This window comes from Ammodytes marinus, assembly GCF_949987685.1.
Source record: "Ammodytes marinus genome assembly, chromosome: 1".
Lineage (NCBI taxonomy): Eukaryota > Metazoa > Chordata > Actinopteri > Uranoscopiformes > Ammodytidae > Ammodytes > Ammodytes marinus.
Genome location: NC_137230.1, coordinates 16,305,986 through 16,322,241, shown reverse-complemented (window position 1 = coordinate 16,322,241; position 16,256 = coordinate 16,305,986). Strand labels below are relative to the sequence as shown.

General features: G+C 38.9%; 1 protein-coding gene across 2 annotated transcripts in view; it reads right to left on the bottom strand.

Annotated features, from left to right (window-relative positions):
• The window catches only part of csnk1g1 (casein kinase 1, gamma 1), a 52,063-nt gene that overhangs the window by 12,899 nt on the left and 22,908 nt on the right, over nucleotides 1-16,256 (bottom strand). Inside the window, exons 5-11 of one of the 2 annotated variants that reach the window (XM_080027745.1) lie at nucleotides 10,628-10,779; nucleotides 8,457-8,691; nucleotides 8,257-8,342; nucleotides 7,797-7,881; nucleotides 6,038-6,186; nucleotides 5,846-5,947; nucleotides 1,800-1,898 (exon numbers count right to left, since the gene is read on the bottom strand). In XM_080027745.1, the coding sequence (XP_079883871.1) occupies nucleotides 1,800-1,898; nucleotides 5,846-5,947; nucleotides 6,038-6,186; nucleotides 7,797-7,881; nucleotides 8,257-8,342; nucleotides 8,457-8,691; nucleotides 10,628-10,779 (908 nt within the window). The remainder of the gene's footprint in view (nucleotides 1-1,799; nucleotides 1,899-5,845; nucleotides 5,948-6,037; nucleotides 6,187-7,796; nucleotides 7,882-8,256; nucleotides 8,343-8,456; nucleotides 8,692-10,627; nucleotides 10,780-16,256) is intronic. The other variant, XM_080027746.1, reaches the window with a different exon arrangement.

The window sequence follows — 16,256 nt, the reverse complement described above, 5'->3', positions numbered from 1 at the left end:
AACCTAATTTTCAATTAGTTCTGGCATTTCATTTTTGGATAAATGACACATATAGAGATCCAATATAGTGAAGAAATAAAAAAGATCATGATGAGCGCAACAGTTTTCCGTTGCTCTATCTGTGTCTACGGCCTTCTTCTTCCCCGACCACACCCCCCTCTCTCTCTCCCGTATAAATCAGTAAAGTGATTTTTGAAATACTCTGCTGAGAGTCATATTGACTTCATACTGGCAGCTTTCGCTGTAGTTTCACCATTTCCTGGTGTGTCCCCTTCAAAATAAAACTTCCAACAAGCAGCAGCAGCTGCTGAGACGTTGCATGTGTGTCCGAGAAAAGTCCGAGAGAGGCAGCAGTAAGGTAAGGCGACGCGCTCCAGAGGTAGACGCAGGATGTGTGTGGGGCGCGTAACACCTCAGCAGTGCCACAGGCTGATTGCCTCCATGCCACGCATTGAAGCAGTCATTTCTGCGAAAGGATTCCCGACCAAGTATTGAGTGCATAACTGAACATAATTATTTGAAGGTTGACTTTTTTGTATTAAAAACACTTTTCTTCTATTGGTCGGATGAAATATGCAAATTTTTTGAGATAGGAATTTGGGGTTTTCATGAGCTGTATGCCAAAATCATCAGTATTAAAACAACAAAATACCTGAAATATTTCAGTTGGTGTGCATTGAATCTAAAATATATGAAAGTTCAATTATTATCATTACATTATGGAAAATAATCAACTTTATCACAATATGCTAATTATATGAGAAGGACCTGTATATATATATATTTTTTTTTTTGCATTGATGAAATACAAACTTTATGCCTAGCAACAATGAAAGCTCCACACCCTTTCAACATGAATGATAGTGAATGGCATTACATAGAAAAGGCAGAGATTTACTGAAGCCTACACAGTACACACATAAGCAAACAGAGCTTGTGGTAGACGGGGACAATCTTGGCTGATGGGGAGTAGCCCAAATTTTACCAGGATGTTCCTTTAAGCAGAATTACTTTACTACTTAAGGGCATGCACTTAGCCGGCAAAGCCAGGTCACCATGCCATGCATGAGGCTTTTTGATCTTGCAAGGAATGTCCAAGCAACATGATGAGTTTGAGGACTGGAGATCAAAATGCACCAACCAGGTCTGCTGTTCATAAAGCTAAAATCACACTTTACATCTGGGGTGGGTGGCACCAGCATGACATGCATATAATGGTATTGCAGAAAAATAACACTTCTCAGCAAGGGATAAAGGGGTGGGGATAGTATATAGTCATAGATCTGTCTAACACGCACAAGGCTGGTAAAATTTAATGTTTAATTAGCTTTTCTAATTTTACCATAAATGGTAAGTTTAATAAGCAATATCAAAACAATTCATAAAACACCATTCAAAACTGATCAATATTTATAAAATTGCCTCAAATGCCCAAATGTTCATTCAAATATTATATAAGTATTGAGTAGATTGGTCTTTGTATGTTAATATGCAATGACAATGAAGGATAATCTAATCTAATTGATCATTGATTATGTTATTGAGTATTGTCTTGAAATACAAGCAAGAATGGCCTCAATTAGCCATAAAACACAAAATTTAACCAAAATAAGGACATTACAGACAAATGCAGAGTAAACACAGATATAGCTATAGTACAAAAGCCTTTGAGCTATTTTTCCCATATTGACAGGCTACATTGGCAAGTGAATGTATTCTGTATTGAATCTAATGAGACAGATCTGACTCCATAAAGATTTGGGTGGGAGCTATTGGTTGACCAGGTGAGGGGTGTATACCTGCACTGAGCCCCCGTGCCTGTCCGCTGCCAGATAGGAGGAGTTTGCTTGGCGTGTGGGCTGCACCTCCCATGCTCCTCGTCGATCTGAGACCGCTGTCTGCTCAGGAGTCAGGGGCGTCGGTGATGGGATTGTGGGTGTGATGGGAGCAGGGGGTGGGGGTGGGGGAGGTGATGGAATAATTTTGTTAGGAAAGATGGGTATTAGGGTGTGCAAGACCAGGTGTCATGCAAAGCAGCATGAGAAATGGAGAAGAAAAAAAAATGCAACAAAATAAAAAGAGTGAATCAAAATCAGAGCAAAGGCTTCAGCCAGAGAACTAAACCAGGAACTAATACGCCTGAAGCCAGATGGAAGTAAGCTCTTATCTCAAACTTTGGCCTAAACCATTGCACTTTAACACACAAATTAAACCTTAAGTATTGAATAGGTTTTTAATAAAAAAAAAAATTATGAAACAAGATGTTTGTGTTGTTTTTCTAAAAGCAATACAAATTATTATTAAAGCACAAGTGACCTTATTGAGAAACGTTTTGGCATTCGTTTTTGGGGAGGAACTCAATTGTTCCTCCCAAACCGTATATGTAGAAAATACATTGCAGAAACTTGCACTCTGAAACGTGCATTTAAGGCAGGGGTTCTCAAACTTTTGATAGCTGAGGGCCAATTTAGGAACCCAACATTGGACCGAGGGCCGCCGAAGGAAAAAAAATTATAAAACTGAAATAATTTCAATGGCCAGCGTCTTTGCGTCTTTACAGTTTACATGTATTGGTCAGCATCCAATACTGTGTAATTAACACATTTAAAGTAATAAATGAAGGGCTAGGTCTCATTTCAACATTGGGGAACACACATTAAAAGCGGGGGTCTGGGGGTTGTCCCCCAGAAAAATCTGAGGTTCAAACACTTAATTTTGTGCATTTTGGTTAATTTTTATGCAGTAATTTGTGTCTTCTGTATTTATTTATGGTGGAAATGTTAAGGAAAAGACAACTCGCTCCCATTGACACACATCTAATGGAATATAAATCAAGGCACTGAGGCATTCTGTATTGCATTCAAATATTTATTCTACTTTATTGTTCAAAACTTTCTACACATTGAAAACGTATCACCTTTTGGAGTGTTTTTTTGTAGGACCAGGGTTCGACATAACGTATAGCCCGATGGCCCGGGGCCAGTAAAATCATATGCAGGGCAAGTTGATTGGCCAGTCACTGTCCCGCCCGGGCCAGTGACTGGCCAATCACAGTTCAGTATCTTTTTGTAGACTACATCATGGTTCATTGAAATGCGCATTCAGAGTCGTAATGAAAGCAGTGTTTATTTAAGACTCAATATAATAAACCTAATATAAAATATATTTTTTAATGAAAGGCCAGTGGACAACCGATGCGTGGGCGTTTTGACAGGCGGAGCAACAAGCGGTTGCACTCTCGCTCCGTTGGCAGAGCTGCCTACCGTCCGCCTGCGAGTCGACAAATCAATCGACTTACTCTGCCCCCTTTCTTTCTTCCCACAGCAGAGGTTGAGGTGCAGAAAATGATAACTGAGCTTTTCCTTTATCTGCCGCCGTAATGTTACAGTATTTGCATCCAAGCCCCAATGGTAATACAAATGAGAGGCGTTATTTAAACGCTGTGAATGCGTCTCCGGTGATTGTGTCGGTTGTAGACAGAAACGAACGGAGGGACTCCGCTCACTGTACAGTTCCTATAGTCGCGCAGTTTGGCACTGTGTTTTCAGGCTCGAGACATTCAATCAGATCGCGGAAGTCTTTCCCATTGAAATCGCTAACGGGGAGAATATCCCCGGTTATTATTTTAGCCACAAACCACAGTTCATCTGCGCGGCGGCTCACTCGCTGGCGAGATCACACGGTGAAACGCTGCTGTGATCGGACGAAGGCATTGTGTGTTTCTAAGGTGATTTAACGTCATAGTCTTAGACGAGCGTTTAACTTATGCTGCATATTTTGCACTGCATTGTTTTTTATCAATAGTTTGAAAAAATGGTCCCACACCGGACTCTTATATGTGAAGCTGACACTTCATGGAGAAGTGACACTCCTGCAGCGCGCTCACGACCAGACGTGAACTCACATACACGGTGAAATCTCCCATTAAAAAAACGGCATAACCCACTGATTTTCGGATTTCTATTCTATTTTTAAAGTCAACTTGAGCGCAAGTGGAAAACCGGTCATTCGGTCGACACATTCACATCCCTAATGCATATAGAGAAAGTAATAAAAACAGCCTACCACACAACAAAAAATGATCAGACCTTCATCTCTTATTTTTTTTTTATGTTTGAACATGACTTCTGCAGGTGAACTATTCATTAAACTGCCCAAATTCAAGAATAAAAACAACCATCAAACTACTGGACTTTAAAATACTGGCCGACCCCTTCAACATACTTTCAGTTGTAGGCTTCTAATTCAATATGTTTGCCTGGTTTTATATTATGTGTATGAGCAATATCAACATTTCATATAATTAACTAAAAGATCTAAAGGGAATATCTATACTGTTACAGTATAGATATTCCCTTTAGATCTGGTTATCTTTCTTTATTTTTCTAATACAGGTATTATAATTATTGACACTAAATTATGAAGAAAAAAAAAGTGTGTGCAGGGCCAGTGAAAATATACAAGGGGCCAGTAAAACTCGGATCCACTGGCCCGGCGGGCCAGTAGGAAAAAAAAGTTATGTTGAACCCTGAGGACTCACTACTCATGATGCAGCAGCAGTGTTAACTATTATGACACTATACATTGGAAATAAACAGGGTGGGCTATCAGCAGTCAACTAGGCAGATAGTTCCATGGCTATCAGCAGCTAGCTAACGTTAGTTTGTTAGCTAAACTTTAGGCAAAAGAGTTAGAAACCAGATAATGTTAGCATCCATCCTTAGACACTTGACCTAATCTAATTCACCTTGAATGTGAGAAAGTGCATCGTATTGGGCTTGACAAGCTCACTATCTAACAACTTACATTGGGACCACTACACTGCCTGCTGCACTGCGGGAGGCTGACCAGCCGTCTGCAACGAGAGGCAGAGGCCAGCCGAACTTCGCAAGTTTAATAAGTGGGGAATGAATACAAACAATTAGGAGGGATATTTAAGTGTTTCGACCCCTGTACTGTTTTTACTGTTACGGGGGACGCATCCCCTCCGTGCGTTTCAATAATTAAAAAAATAAATAAATAAATAATGATAATTTTTTTTTTTTTTAATAATTCATAATTCAATGCGGGCCGCCAGATATGCTTCCGCGGGCCGCCATTGGCCCGCGGGCCGCACTTTGAGAACCACTGATTTAAGGCAACCAAAAGGCAAACAACAACATATGCAAGGGTGAACCTGCAGTATTTTGGAAACACTGGGCAACTTGAGTATATTTTAGAATGGTCTCTCCTCTTCCATAGGATATAGAAATCAAATAAGAAATCAGGTAATCCTAAATGATCCTTTAGTTACACAGTATACTTAAAATGAAGTAAAGTATGTGAATGATTGGGGCGCCTTTAGCTCAGTTGGTAAGGCGTCCCCCTCCTGCAGCAGACCCGGGTTCGATTCCCACCCGCGGTCGTTCTCTGCATGTCATTCCCCTCTCTGCCCCATTTCACCTCTGTCTCTCTGCACTGTCAATAAAGCATAAAAAAAAAAATGCCAAAAAAATATCTTTAAAAAAAAAAAAAAGTATGTGAATGATTAGAAGGAAACAACGTCCTATTCAGCTCTGTGGGCTGCTGCCAGCAGAGGTGTTCTGAAATACTTGTCAATCCATAATGATTTAACCGGACAATCATCAATCAAACATCTCATTAGAAAATAATAGTTGCACATTAGCTTTTTTAGGTGATGACGATAAAGTCAGGCCAGGTTAAAAGGTGAGACTCATTGTGAACAACTTTGTAGGCAGGGGGAAGGTACTCAACTATGTCTCCTTTGCTTTCACTGGAACAAAAGCCTCACAAACCACAGATACACTTACGATATCAATTAAAAGTTTTTAAAAACCTGGGGTACCTGATTTCTTATTGGTGGGTGCTGTGAGGGCCGATCTCTGTGTGTCTCTCGCGTTACAGCAGATGCTCCAGAGTCTATATGGACAGACCCCACTGGTGTTGGCTGAGGGGAATAATTATCAGTTAAATGCTTAAAGAAAATTGTTGACCGACTAAAAATTGTGTCTGGTAATATTTTACGTTGATTACTTACTATCTGCCTGCCAACCCAGTCGTAAGTGTAGTCAAAGGTGTATCCTTTTCGCTCTAACAGCTCACTGAACAGAGTTCTTAGATATTCATAGTCGGGCTTTTCAAAGAAGTCCAACCGTCTCACATATCGCAGGTATGTGGCCATCTCCTCTGGATTACAAAACATTTAAATAATGGTTTAACCTTCAACATGGAGAGTATATGAATATGAATATAATTGGCTATTATTGTGCAGGCATGCAAACTCTTAAGCCATGAAAAAGGTGAGAAGTCTGAAAACAAACCCCGGTAGGGTGGTCTGGGGGTATCCCCCCCAGAAGATTTTTTTTGTGATTTGAACATTTAAGAGAAGCAATTTGGTGTATTCTGGTGAAGAGAATTAAGGACAAAAACACACACACACACACACACACACACACACACACACACACACACACACACACACACACACACACACACACACACACACACACACACACACACACACACACACACACACACACACACACACACCTCAGTCGTGCGCAGGAACATAATGGTGCAAAATGGGACGATAGTGGAGGAAGCAGGTGAGTGTGTTGTTTCGGCGCTGATCTGCTATAATCACTACATTCACCTCATGTGTGTCGGCTAGAACACCACGCACCATTCAAAAACCGTGAAAACAGCAATAGACAAAAGTACATTATTAACTTGAGGTGACACGTTAATCTCCAACCGCGGCCGTTAATCAGCGCGCGCGCATAAAGCAATGCAAATGGCTGTAAAACAACGGTTGGCAAACTCCTTAAATTTATTTAAAAAGTGATTCACTTTGGTGCACTTTGAGAAGAAAATTGCATGCAACCAGGCCCAGGGGCCCAAGGGCTCAGGGGGGCCCTAAGCCAGAAATACTGATAGTAACTTTACATGTCGCATTGTCAAAGAGCTCAGTCACTCATGTCAATAACAGGGTCCAAAAAGGAATCACCTAAAATAAGGAAATAAATCATCATGGGCCCCTCAACTAGTAGGTGAAAAATAGAAAAGCAAGTGCAAAACAAAAGCATTATTAGCTCTGTCTTAGGGGCTTCATGAGGGGCCTTGAAGGCCCCCCTCACACATACAGTAATAAGCTTTCTATGTGTAAATTCTATACTGTTCATAAAAAGCATCTATCCACCCTTTATCTGTTGAATAGGGATAGGGAGGAGTGGGGGGGGGGCTTTAAGAGTCTGGGCCCATTATCTCATAATCCGTCTATGAACCAAATGGTTTCCACAATCTTTTATTTTATTTTCGCGGAGAGCAATCACAAGCCTTATTTATTAAAAAAAATTAAAAATAGTACTGCGGCTGCGGCTACTTGAACGCTCCGATGACTTGGAGAGAAAAAAATTTTAACTTTCCTGCAGACTCTCTGACTGACTGATGTCACCGCCCCTCAATGACAAACACTGTTTCCGATTGGCCAAATGACCATCAAAGCTCATATGATAGGAGTTAACATCCGTCAATCATAGTTAGTCACTATGGTCACTCCATGTCCATGCGCCGCTCCACACCACACACCACACACACACACACACACACACAGTGCTGGCCATCAGACCCCCTCCCCCCCCAAAAATATTATTAAAATATTAATATATTCTCAACGGATCTCCACGAATCACCTAGATGGCCAATTTAGTTTCCAAAACGGCGAATTTCGCCGAAAGGTGACGAGTTTGCATGCCTGATTGTGATACTAAAGTATATTACAGCCATCAACTGTCTACCTGGGAAGTTCTCACAGAGGACCTCAATGGGAGTGTTTCGTTTTGTGTCTCCAATCTTCTGGTATCGTTCTTTCAACGTATCGGCCTGTAGGGAAATCAAAACAGAAAAACCCATTAACCAATGTTCATGTCTAAAGAGCAATAATCAGTTCCAAACACAGAGTGCTTAAAAGAAAATCCTGACTCTACAGTCTAATGGAAGTGACACATGGTACATTTGTAACTAAATTATATATATATATAAATTCAGATTATTATGTAAAACTGGATTTAAACACATTCTGAGATGTTTCATAAATAACTAAATCTAATCGGATCAGACCCGATTATGGGATAGTTAGGTTTCAGACTGAAATAAAATCACTAGTGAGCTCTCAGATATGTTACTTCTTTTTTATCCAACATAGGATAAAACAAATTACATAACAGATTTTGAAATGCCTTTGTGTCCTTGGCATACCTTCAATCCTTGCCAAGGTAGACTCCCACGAAGAAAATACATGAACATGTGGCCTAAGGCCTCCAGGTCATCTCGCCGGCTTTGCTCTGCATCAATAGATTTTATAACATGTCACTGAGACACTTCAAGAACAGAGTGCCAAACCATCTTACATTATGAACACTTAAGAACAAAAACCAAAGCTTTAAAATTAATCTCACCTTTGCCTAAATGCGTATTGATGGACATATATCGGGCAGTGCCTGTCAAGCTCTTATGCTCCCGGTATGGAATGTGTTTTTTGGTCTCGGGGTCAATGTACTCTTTGGCCAGACCAAAGTCAATGATGTGGATAATGCTTTCCTTTTTATTCCCTTGCCGTCCGATAAGAAAGTTTTCAGGTTTTACATCTCTATAGATGAGGTTTTTAGAGTGCACAAACTCCACCCGAGAAATCTGTTGAGAAAGAAAAAAGCAGAGTCAGCAAAAAGAAATGCAAACAAATCTAATAAGGAACTTGGTCACAAAGTCAGCAAAATGAGAATCAAGATGACAAAATAGCTGATCAGAAGTACCAGGATTTTTTTGTTCCAGGCACTCCTTTTCGAAGAACTAAAAGGTTCATTCATGTGGCCCATTGTCGTCTGTGTATCCACCGCAGTCTGATTACCCGCAAGGTTATGCAAATCAGACCAATGACGTATGGAATAACAGTTAAAAGCCCATAGCCTACAGTCTATACACGTCATTTTATGATGCATTTAATAAATAAATACATGATTTGCTCAAACACGCTTGTGGGAGGTCTTATTTTCAAAAAGTTTATAGTGAATGTTGCTGGTATGATGCCAATACGATCAACAGATTATTAATCTGTAAAGAGAGACGCGTGCGTCTGGTGGAAAAAAAGGCGAGACTCCTGATCTGAGATGTGGCGTCACTGCCAACCAGAGACTGTATAAAAGACGATGCGCGTTGTGTTGCTGCTTCAATCCGTTAACATGGGCACCGAATAAAAAGGCAGACACAAGTGCAGCAGCAGAGGATGTGTGGCCAGGGTGTTAGCATGGAGGACGTTCAAGTTGTGCTTTTGCTCATCGTTCTTTATTGCTTACAAATGGATTAAATCCACACAGGAAAGGAGACTATCGCTAGTAGCAAAAGCGGAATTTTAAACATGGCAGATGAAATAAAACGATGCAAGTACTGGACGAATCAGAATTCTTTGAACGCTACGAGCAGGGACTTCTCCGAGGGTAAATCAATTAACCACCGTGGTTCCTGCCCTTGATTTACAGAGGCTATCTGCATTATAAGAGAACTGCAAAAATATTTAGCTGACAATTTAATTCTTGAATTTTTGAGCTGAAGCACCTTACGATTGAGTCAAACTGAGCCGTTAAAACTTACTGGGAATCAGTAATGACTTTGCCTGTTTTGAAAACTTCCAGCCTACCTGACTCTGACCAAGGGTAAGTGAATAGTGACAGATAACTAATTTGTTCACTGTACTCGTATCAACCAGGGCAAAACAAATGTATATTCTCAAATAATGTTTGTAAATAATAATGTCTTAATTCACCCAACAAGAATACAGAAACGGGCCATTATTGGAGACGGGTACGCCAATTTCCCTTGTCATACTATCATAAGTTAGCAGCTCTCGTAAATGTTCATTTCTGCCTCTGCGATTTGCTGCTAAAAAGCAAACCTCACATTTCGTCCGTCTTGGGCATTAAAGTTCTCTCGACCTTGAAAAGCAGAGGCTCATATACCAACCCAGTGTTGGGTATTACATACTGTATGAAGGTTAATTCGAGATAACGAGAGCATGTAAAAACTGACATATGAAGTTGTAGATTAAATGTGAGAACTTGAAGAAGAAAATTCTGAACTTGTACACATATATTTTCATTTGTGAAAAATAGTTATGTACATATAGGGGGGGAAATATTCACAAAAGTGTGATACTGTTATACACACATTACATATCTTTGTTGTACTTCTGAACATTGTACAGTACAACTGCAACTCTGATCACAACCTCTCATATTGGTCAATACAACTTCACAAATGTGCTCTCGCGCATCACATGACTTTCACTACACTTCTTGCGATAGGTCTGTTGCAAAACTATTTGCACTTGCAAGTGAAAATATATGCATACAAGTTGAGACTTTTGTTCAACAAGTTCTAACATTTATTATACAAGTTCATATGTCAGGTTTTACATGCTCTCGCATTTTCTCACATATTTACCTTCATTAATACGCTTGGTTGTTTGGTCTGATTTTGCCTATAAAAACTCAATACAAACATTTCATCAGTTGTAATAGGCAAGTACATGCTGTTTTAAAAAAACCTAATGTGTTACATAATGCTCTGAACTCACCAGCTGGATTGCTATCATTAAGACGGTCTTCAGTGAAAAGGTCCGGTCACAAAGGTCAAAGAGGTCCTCTAGACTCGGGCCCAGCAGCTCCAGAACCATGGCATTATATTTCCCACAAGGCCCAAAGTAAAACACAGCGGGCACGCCTTCAGCTGAAACGCAAGATGAAAGAAATTGGACCTACAAGAGACTAAAATCTCCACCCAGTGGACACATTTCTTCACACTTTTCTTGTCTGATCCCACGTCTTAATTGTTTAACTTTGCATCAGGATATGAAGGAAATTATTGAAAAGCAAATTATTAGTAGATGAAAAAGTTAATAAAAACTTTAATATTTATCAGTTGTATTAACAAGGGAATTCTGAGAGTTAGGGTCGCATACTTGTTTATTATTACCGCCACCTGTCACTAATGATATTTCTAAATTGGGTCCAAGGTGAATCGTAAGAGTCCTCCAACTGGATAGACAGGAGAAGGGGCACTACAAGTTTACCGGAGGAGGACCGAGAGCAGAGAAAGCTGATAGGCAAACATTAACCCTGAAGTGAAATACAACACAGTGCCTGCGAATAAAACTGTGCCTCTCCTTCATTGCAGATTAAAAACAAATCTTTTTACAGCCTCATATCGCATCCTCCCAACTGAATCATAGCCTCTCTGCTCTACTCACTCTAATTGCTCTTAAATCCCTTCCATCTGTCACCTTGGCTCTTCTTCTAGTTCTTGTCACCGTGCAGTTGAGTGATGTGTTGCCAGTCTGATGCACCGGTAATAATTGTGGGTCTGGTGCTCTGACCCTACTCTGATTTTAAGTTTTATGCAAATACTTTTTCCATTGATTTATGATTATTTTTTCGTTGGTGTCCTTTCTTCTTTCTTTTGTTTAAAAAAGAACAGGAAATCAGGTCAAACTATTAATTGCCTTCGAAGGAGCACAACTCAGTTTTTCCATGCTTACTGACAGTCAGAGTCCTATTAAAAAGGTCTCTTCAAGAAACTTAAAAGAAATGCTGGGGCTTCAATCAGACAGACCTTGATTTGAGACATTGCTCAGTCCTCGGAAATAGTATAATTGAGTAGAGGTATATATGTATGTATGTATGTATGTATGTATGTATGTATGTATGTATATATATATATATATATATATTAGAGGTGGGCATAGATTAATTTTTTTAATCTAGATTAATCTAGATTAATTTTGGAATTAATCTAGATTAATCTAGATTAAAATGGCTCATTTGAATTCATTCATAATATGTGTGTGCTCCCTAAATAATGACTCAAAGTAAATCTTTGAGAACGTGTTTCTCAAGCCAGGTGGCGCATCAGACCAGGGGCTCATCTCCTGTTTCCAACATGCATCACAAACTGCTTGAGGAAGCTGTTCTACTATGATAATTGGTGATGAAAATAAATAATGTTCAACAAGATGTTACATAGTAACGCGTTACCGGCATCGGACCTCTTTTTTCAGTAACGAGTAATCTAACGCGTTACTATCTCCAAACCAGTAATCAGATTAAAGTTACTCATCAAAGTCACTGTGCGTTACTTTTTCTGTCATTTTCCTTAGTGAAACATTTTACATAACTGCACAAGTGACTGCGATTGCGATTTTATGTAAATAAATGTGCGCGCATGTGTCTCTAAACTCTCCAACTGCTCCAACCGCTCCTCTCGTCTTTTTGGTAGCGCCCCTCGTCTCTGCCATGCAGCGTGTGTGTGTGCCTGTGTCTGTGTCTGTGTGTGTGTGTGTGTGCAGCAGCATTACGGCCGAGTCGAACTGTGGCGCAAAACAAAGTTTTCCCCCCGATGAAATATAGCGTCTGCTATGGGGATATTTAGGATTCGGGTACGGTGACGTTGACGTTGAAGAGATAGAAGTGTTTAAAACTTGGAAACTTATAGTCACGTGGCGACCGGTGGCCACACACACCCACCCTGCGTTCCAATACCCGATCGTGTCGTGGGCAAGTGATGGAGAGAGAGAGAGCGGCGAGTGTGTGAGAGAAGCTTCGCCCCTCGTCTCTGACATGCAGCGTGTGTGTCTGTGTGTGTGTGTGTGTGCGTGTGTGTGTGCGTGTGTGTGTGTGCAGCAGCATTACGGCCGAGTCTAAGCTGAACTGTACAAATGACTGGCTCCCTGAGCCGAACAGGAGGTGGAATAAGAGATTAACGGCGATATTTTTTTTATCGCCGATAAGAGTCTGGCGTTAACGCAGCATGTTAACGCCGATAACGGCCCACCACTAATATATATATATATATACATATATATATATATATATATATACATATATATATATATACATACATACATACACACACACGTGTATACATATATATATATATATATATACACATATATATATATACATACATATATATATATACATACATATATATACATACATACATATACACATATATATACATATACACATACATATATATACACATATATATACATATATACACATATATATACATACATATATATATACACATATATATATATACATATATATACACACATATATATATATATACATATACATATATATATATATACATATACATACATATACATATACATACATATATATATAGGGGAAGGTGGGGTGATTTGTGCAACTTTTTACTCAAAGTTATTTTAAAGTGAGGCCTTGACAGTTATGTCTCCAACTCAAATATGTACATATATTTCAGGATGTTGTGCATCCCTGGCAATAAAAACTTTGGATCTGGAATAAACTGTTTAAGAAATATAGCTTTCGGAAAAAAAGTTGTCTTGTCTTGTCTTGACTTTGTCATTGTGTCACAATGACAAAGTCACCATCATCATCTTTCTGGCCATCTGAACTCTCATCAGTGGTGTCGTTAAGTGGAATTGAGATGTCACTCTCTCCTGAGCTACTGTAGACTATCACTTTCTTTTGGTGACCAGCGTATACAGCCATGCCACTGGCACAACTCTCAGAAATGTACTTTGCACTAGTTGCTCCGTGCTTGTGGAACCAACTGCCACCTGACAAATGTGATTCCCCCTACATTTCTGCCTTTAAATCAAGGCTCAAAACCCATATGTACACCCTGGTGTTTCCTCCCCATTAACCTCTGCACTACTTACTTACCTCTGCACTACTATCTGTGTTTATGTGGATGTATGGGCTTTACGTCTTTTATTTTGGTTATTGTTATTTTACCTTCATTGTTTACCTACTGAATGCACTATGTACAGCACTTTGGACAGTGCAAACTGTCATAAATGTGCTTTTATAAATACATTTTACTTACTTACTTACTTATAACTCACCCAGGCCCTTGCGCACAAATCACCCCATCCCCAGAATTTTGGATAATAGGCATGATGCAGCAATTTAGGGTTGACATTGTGCTAACTATATAGACTCAAAGTGTAGCATACCAAAGCACTAAAACATGTGTCAAATGTTTTCAAACGTGTCTATAATTGTTCAGACACAATAATCAAAAAACCTTGATCATGGAAATTTTACTTTGAAAGGCAAAACACAGTTTTTTGAGCTTAAATGTGCTTATATCTTATTCCTTGTGTCTCCCTTCTTTACAGGATGAGTCAAATGGATGGCTCTTCTTAAATATGTGGTCACATTTCCAATTTCTTCCACGGTTTTCTAGAAACAAGGGGTTTTGCAACTTCCAAAATGCACAAATCACCCCACCTTCCCCTACATACATATATATACATATATATATATATATATATACATATACATACATATACATATACATACATATATATATACATACATATATATACATATATATATATATACACATATACATATATACATATATATACATATATATATATATACATATATATATATATATACACATATATATATATATATATATATATATACACACGTGTATATATATACATATATATATATACATATATATATATATATATACACACACACGTGTATATATATATATATATATATATACATATATATATATATATATATATATATATATATATACATATATATATATATACACGTGTATATATAACACATTTATATATGTGTTGTATATATTCACGCAAAAATAACACATTTATCAGGAAATGTAGCTGCTCTGATGTTTAGTTTCATAGTGTCTTCGTAAATTGTAGGGGAGAACGGGGTAAGTAGGCACACTTTTTACTCTAGTGAGAATTGCTTATCACCTAAACATCTTTCAATAGTCATTCCTACATTAAATTGAAGCTTAAGGTGTTGGCTTGAAATGTGTACCCCTCACTTTTTCTATCTTATTGTAATAAAGAAGAAATTAAACATCAAAGACACCCTTACACATTGTGACAACCAACCACATCAAGGGGTCGGTTGTCAAACACTATGGGGTTGTTTGTCACAATGTTATCTTAATGGGAATAATCTTAAAAAGAAGGCAAGCAAGTAGAACTAAATTAGAAAGTTTAATTGCATCGTCAAGTTGACAAATAGGCCTACATAACTTACTGTAGCCTTGGCAGCTGGTCTAGTTTGGGATGCACTCGGTCGTTTTGATTTTGTTGCCCTTTTTTCTTTTGCATGCTAGCTGCCTTTTCCTGCTCTATTCTTTCCTTCTCTGGGGTGTCAGTGAGGATACAGCTTGACAATTTCTTTCGTTATTGGGTTCCTTTTCTGGCTGCAGCCTTGAGATAACATGTGACAACCAACCCCCCAAAAAATTTGACGACCAACCCCAACTTGAATTTCTTGCTAGAATCAAGGCCAACAACCATCTGACAACTAATTAGCTTGCTAACCACAATCTAAACTATAGTTTACCCTTCACAGGAAGAAAAATACTGAGGAGCTAAATATTTTGAATGACATGAAAAACACAAACAGTCGTCTCACCTCAAATTCAGCAGTCTAACTCCAAGGAAGACTATGTAGGTGACCTCTGATCCCAATTCTGGATATTTACATACCAAAATTTCACAGACAGCGCCTTCTGGTTCCGAGACATAATGATTGTGACAACCAACCCGTGTGACAAATTACCCCGTTCTCCCCTAATCCTTCTTTACGGCAACACTTTCCTTGCAAATTAAACAGACACATTTCCTATCATAGCCGGCCCAAGCCTTCATGGGGTCCTAAGTAGAATTTGATTGGGGGGGGGGGGGGCCTTCCAATGCTAGCGCTAAATATAAAAATAAAATAAAAAAGGGCCATATTACATTATATTTTAAAAAATCGGCCGCGGGCCGTAGTTTGGACACCCCTGATTTAAAGTAACACATTTCAAATGATAGGTCCTCATTTTGATTAGTAAACATTAAAATATAGATAAGAGCAGCTACAGTTTTAGTCCAAATGTTTTGTTACACTGGTGCATTTTTGGTTCTGACAGCAAAATAATTGTCTGTCTATAAGCTTCACACACAGTCTGCCACCTGACAATATATTGGATGTTTGCTCAGTTCATTCAAGTTGTGTGTGCCATGACGGCACACAGCTCTAAGAAATTAGTACGCACAATGAAGTTTAGGTGAAGTGAAGGGATCAAATTGCCATCATAACTTTATTAATCTACTCTAGTTATTTGGCCGATAATCAGAGAGCTAAATCCTTATCCTA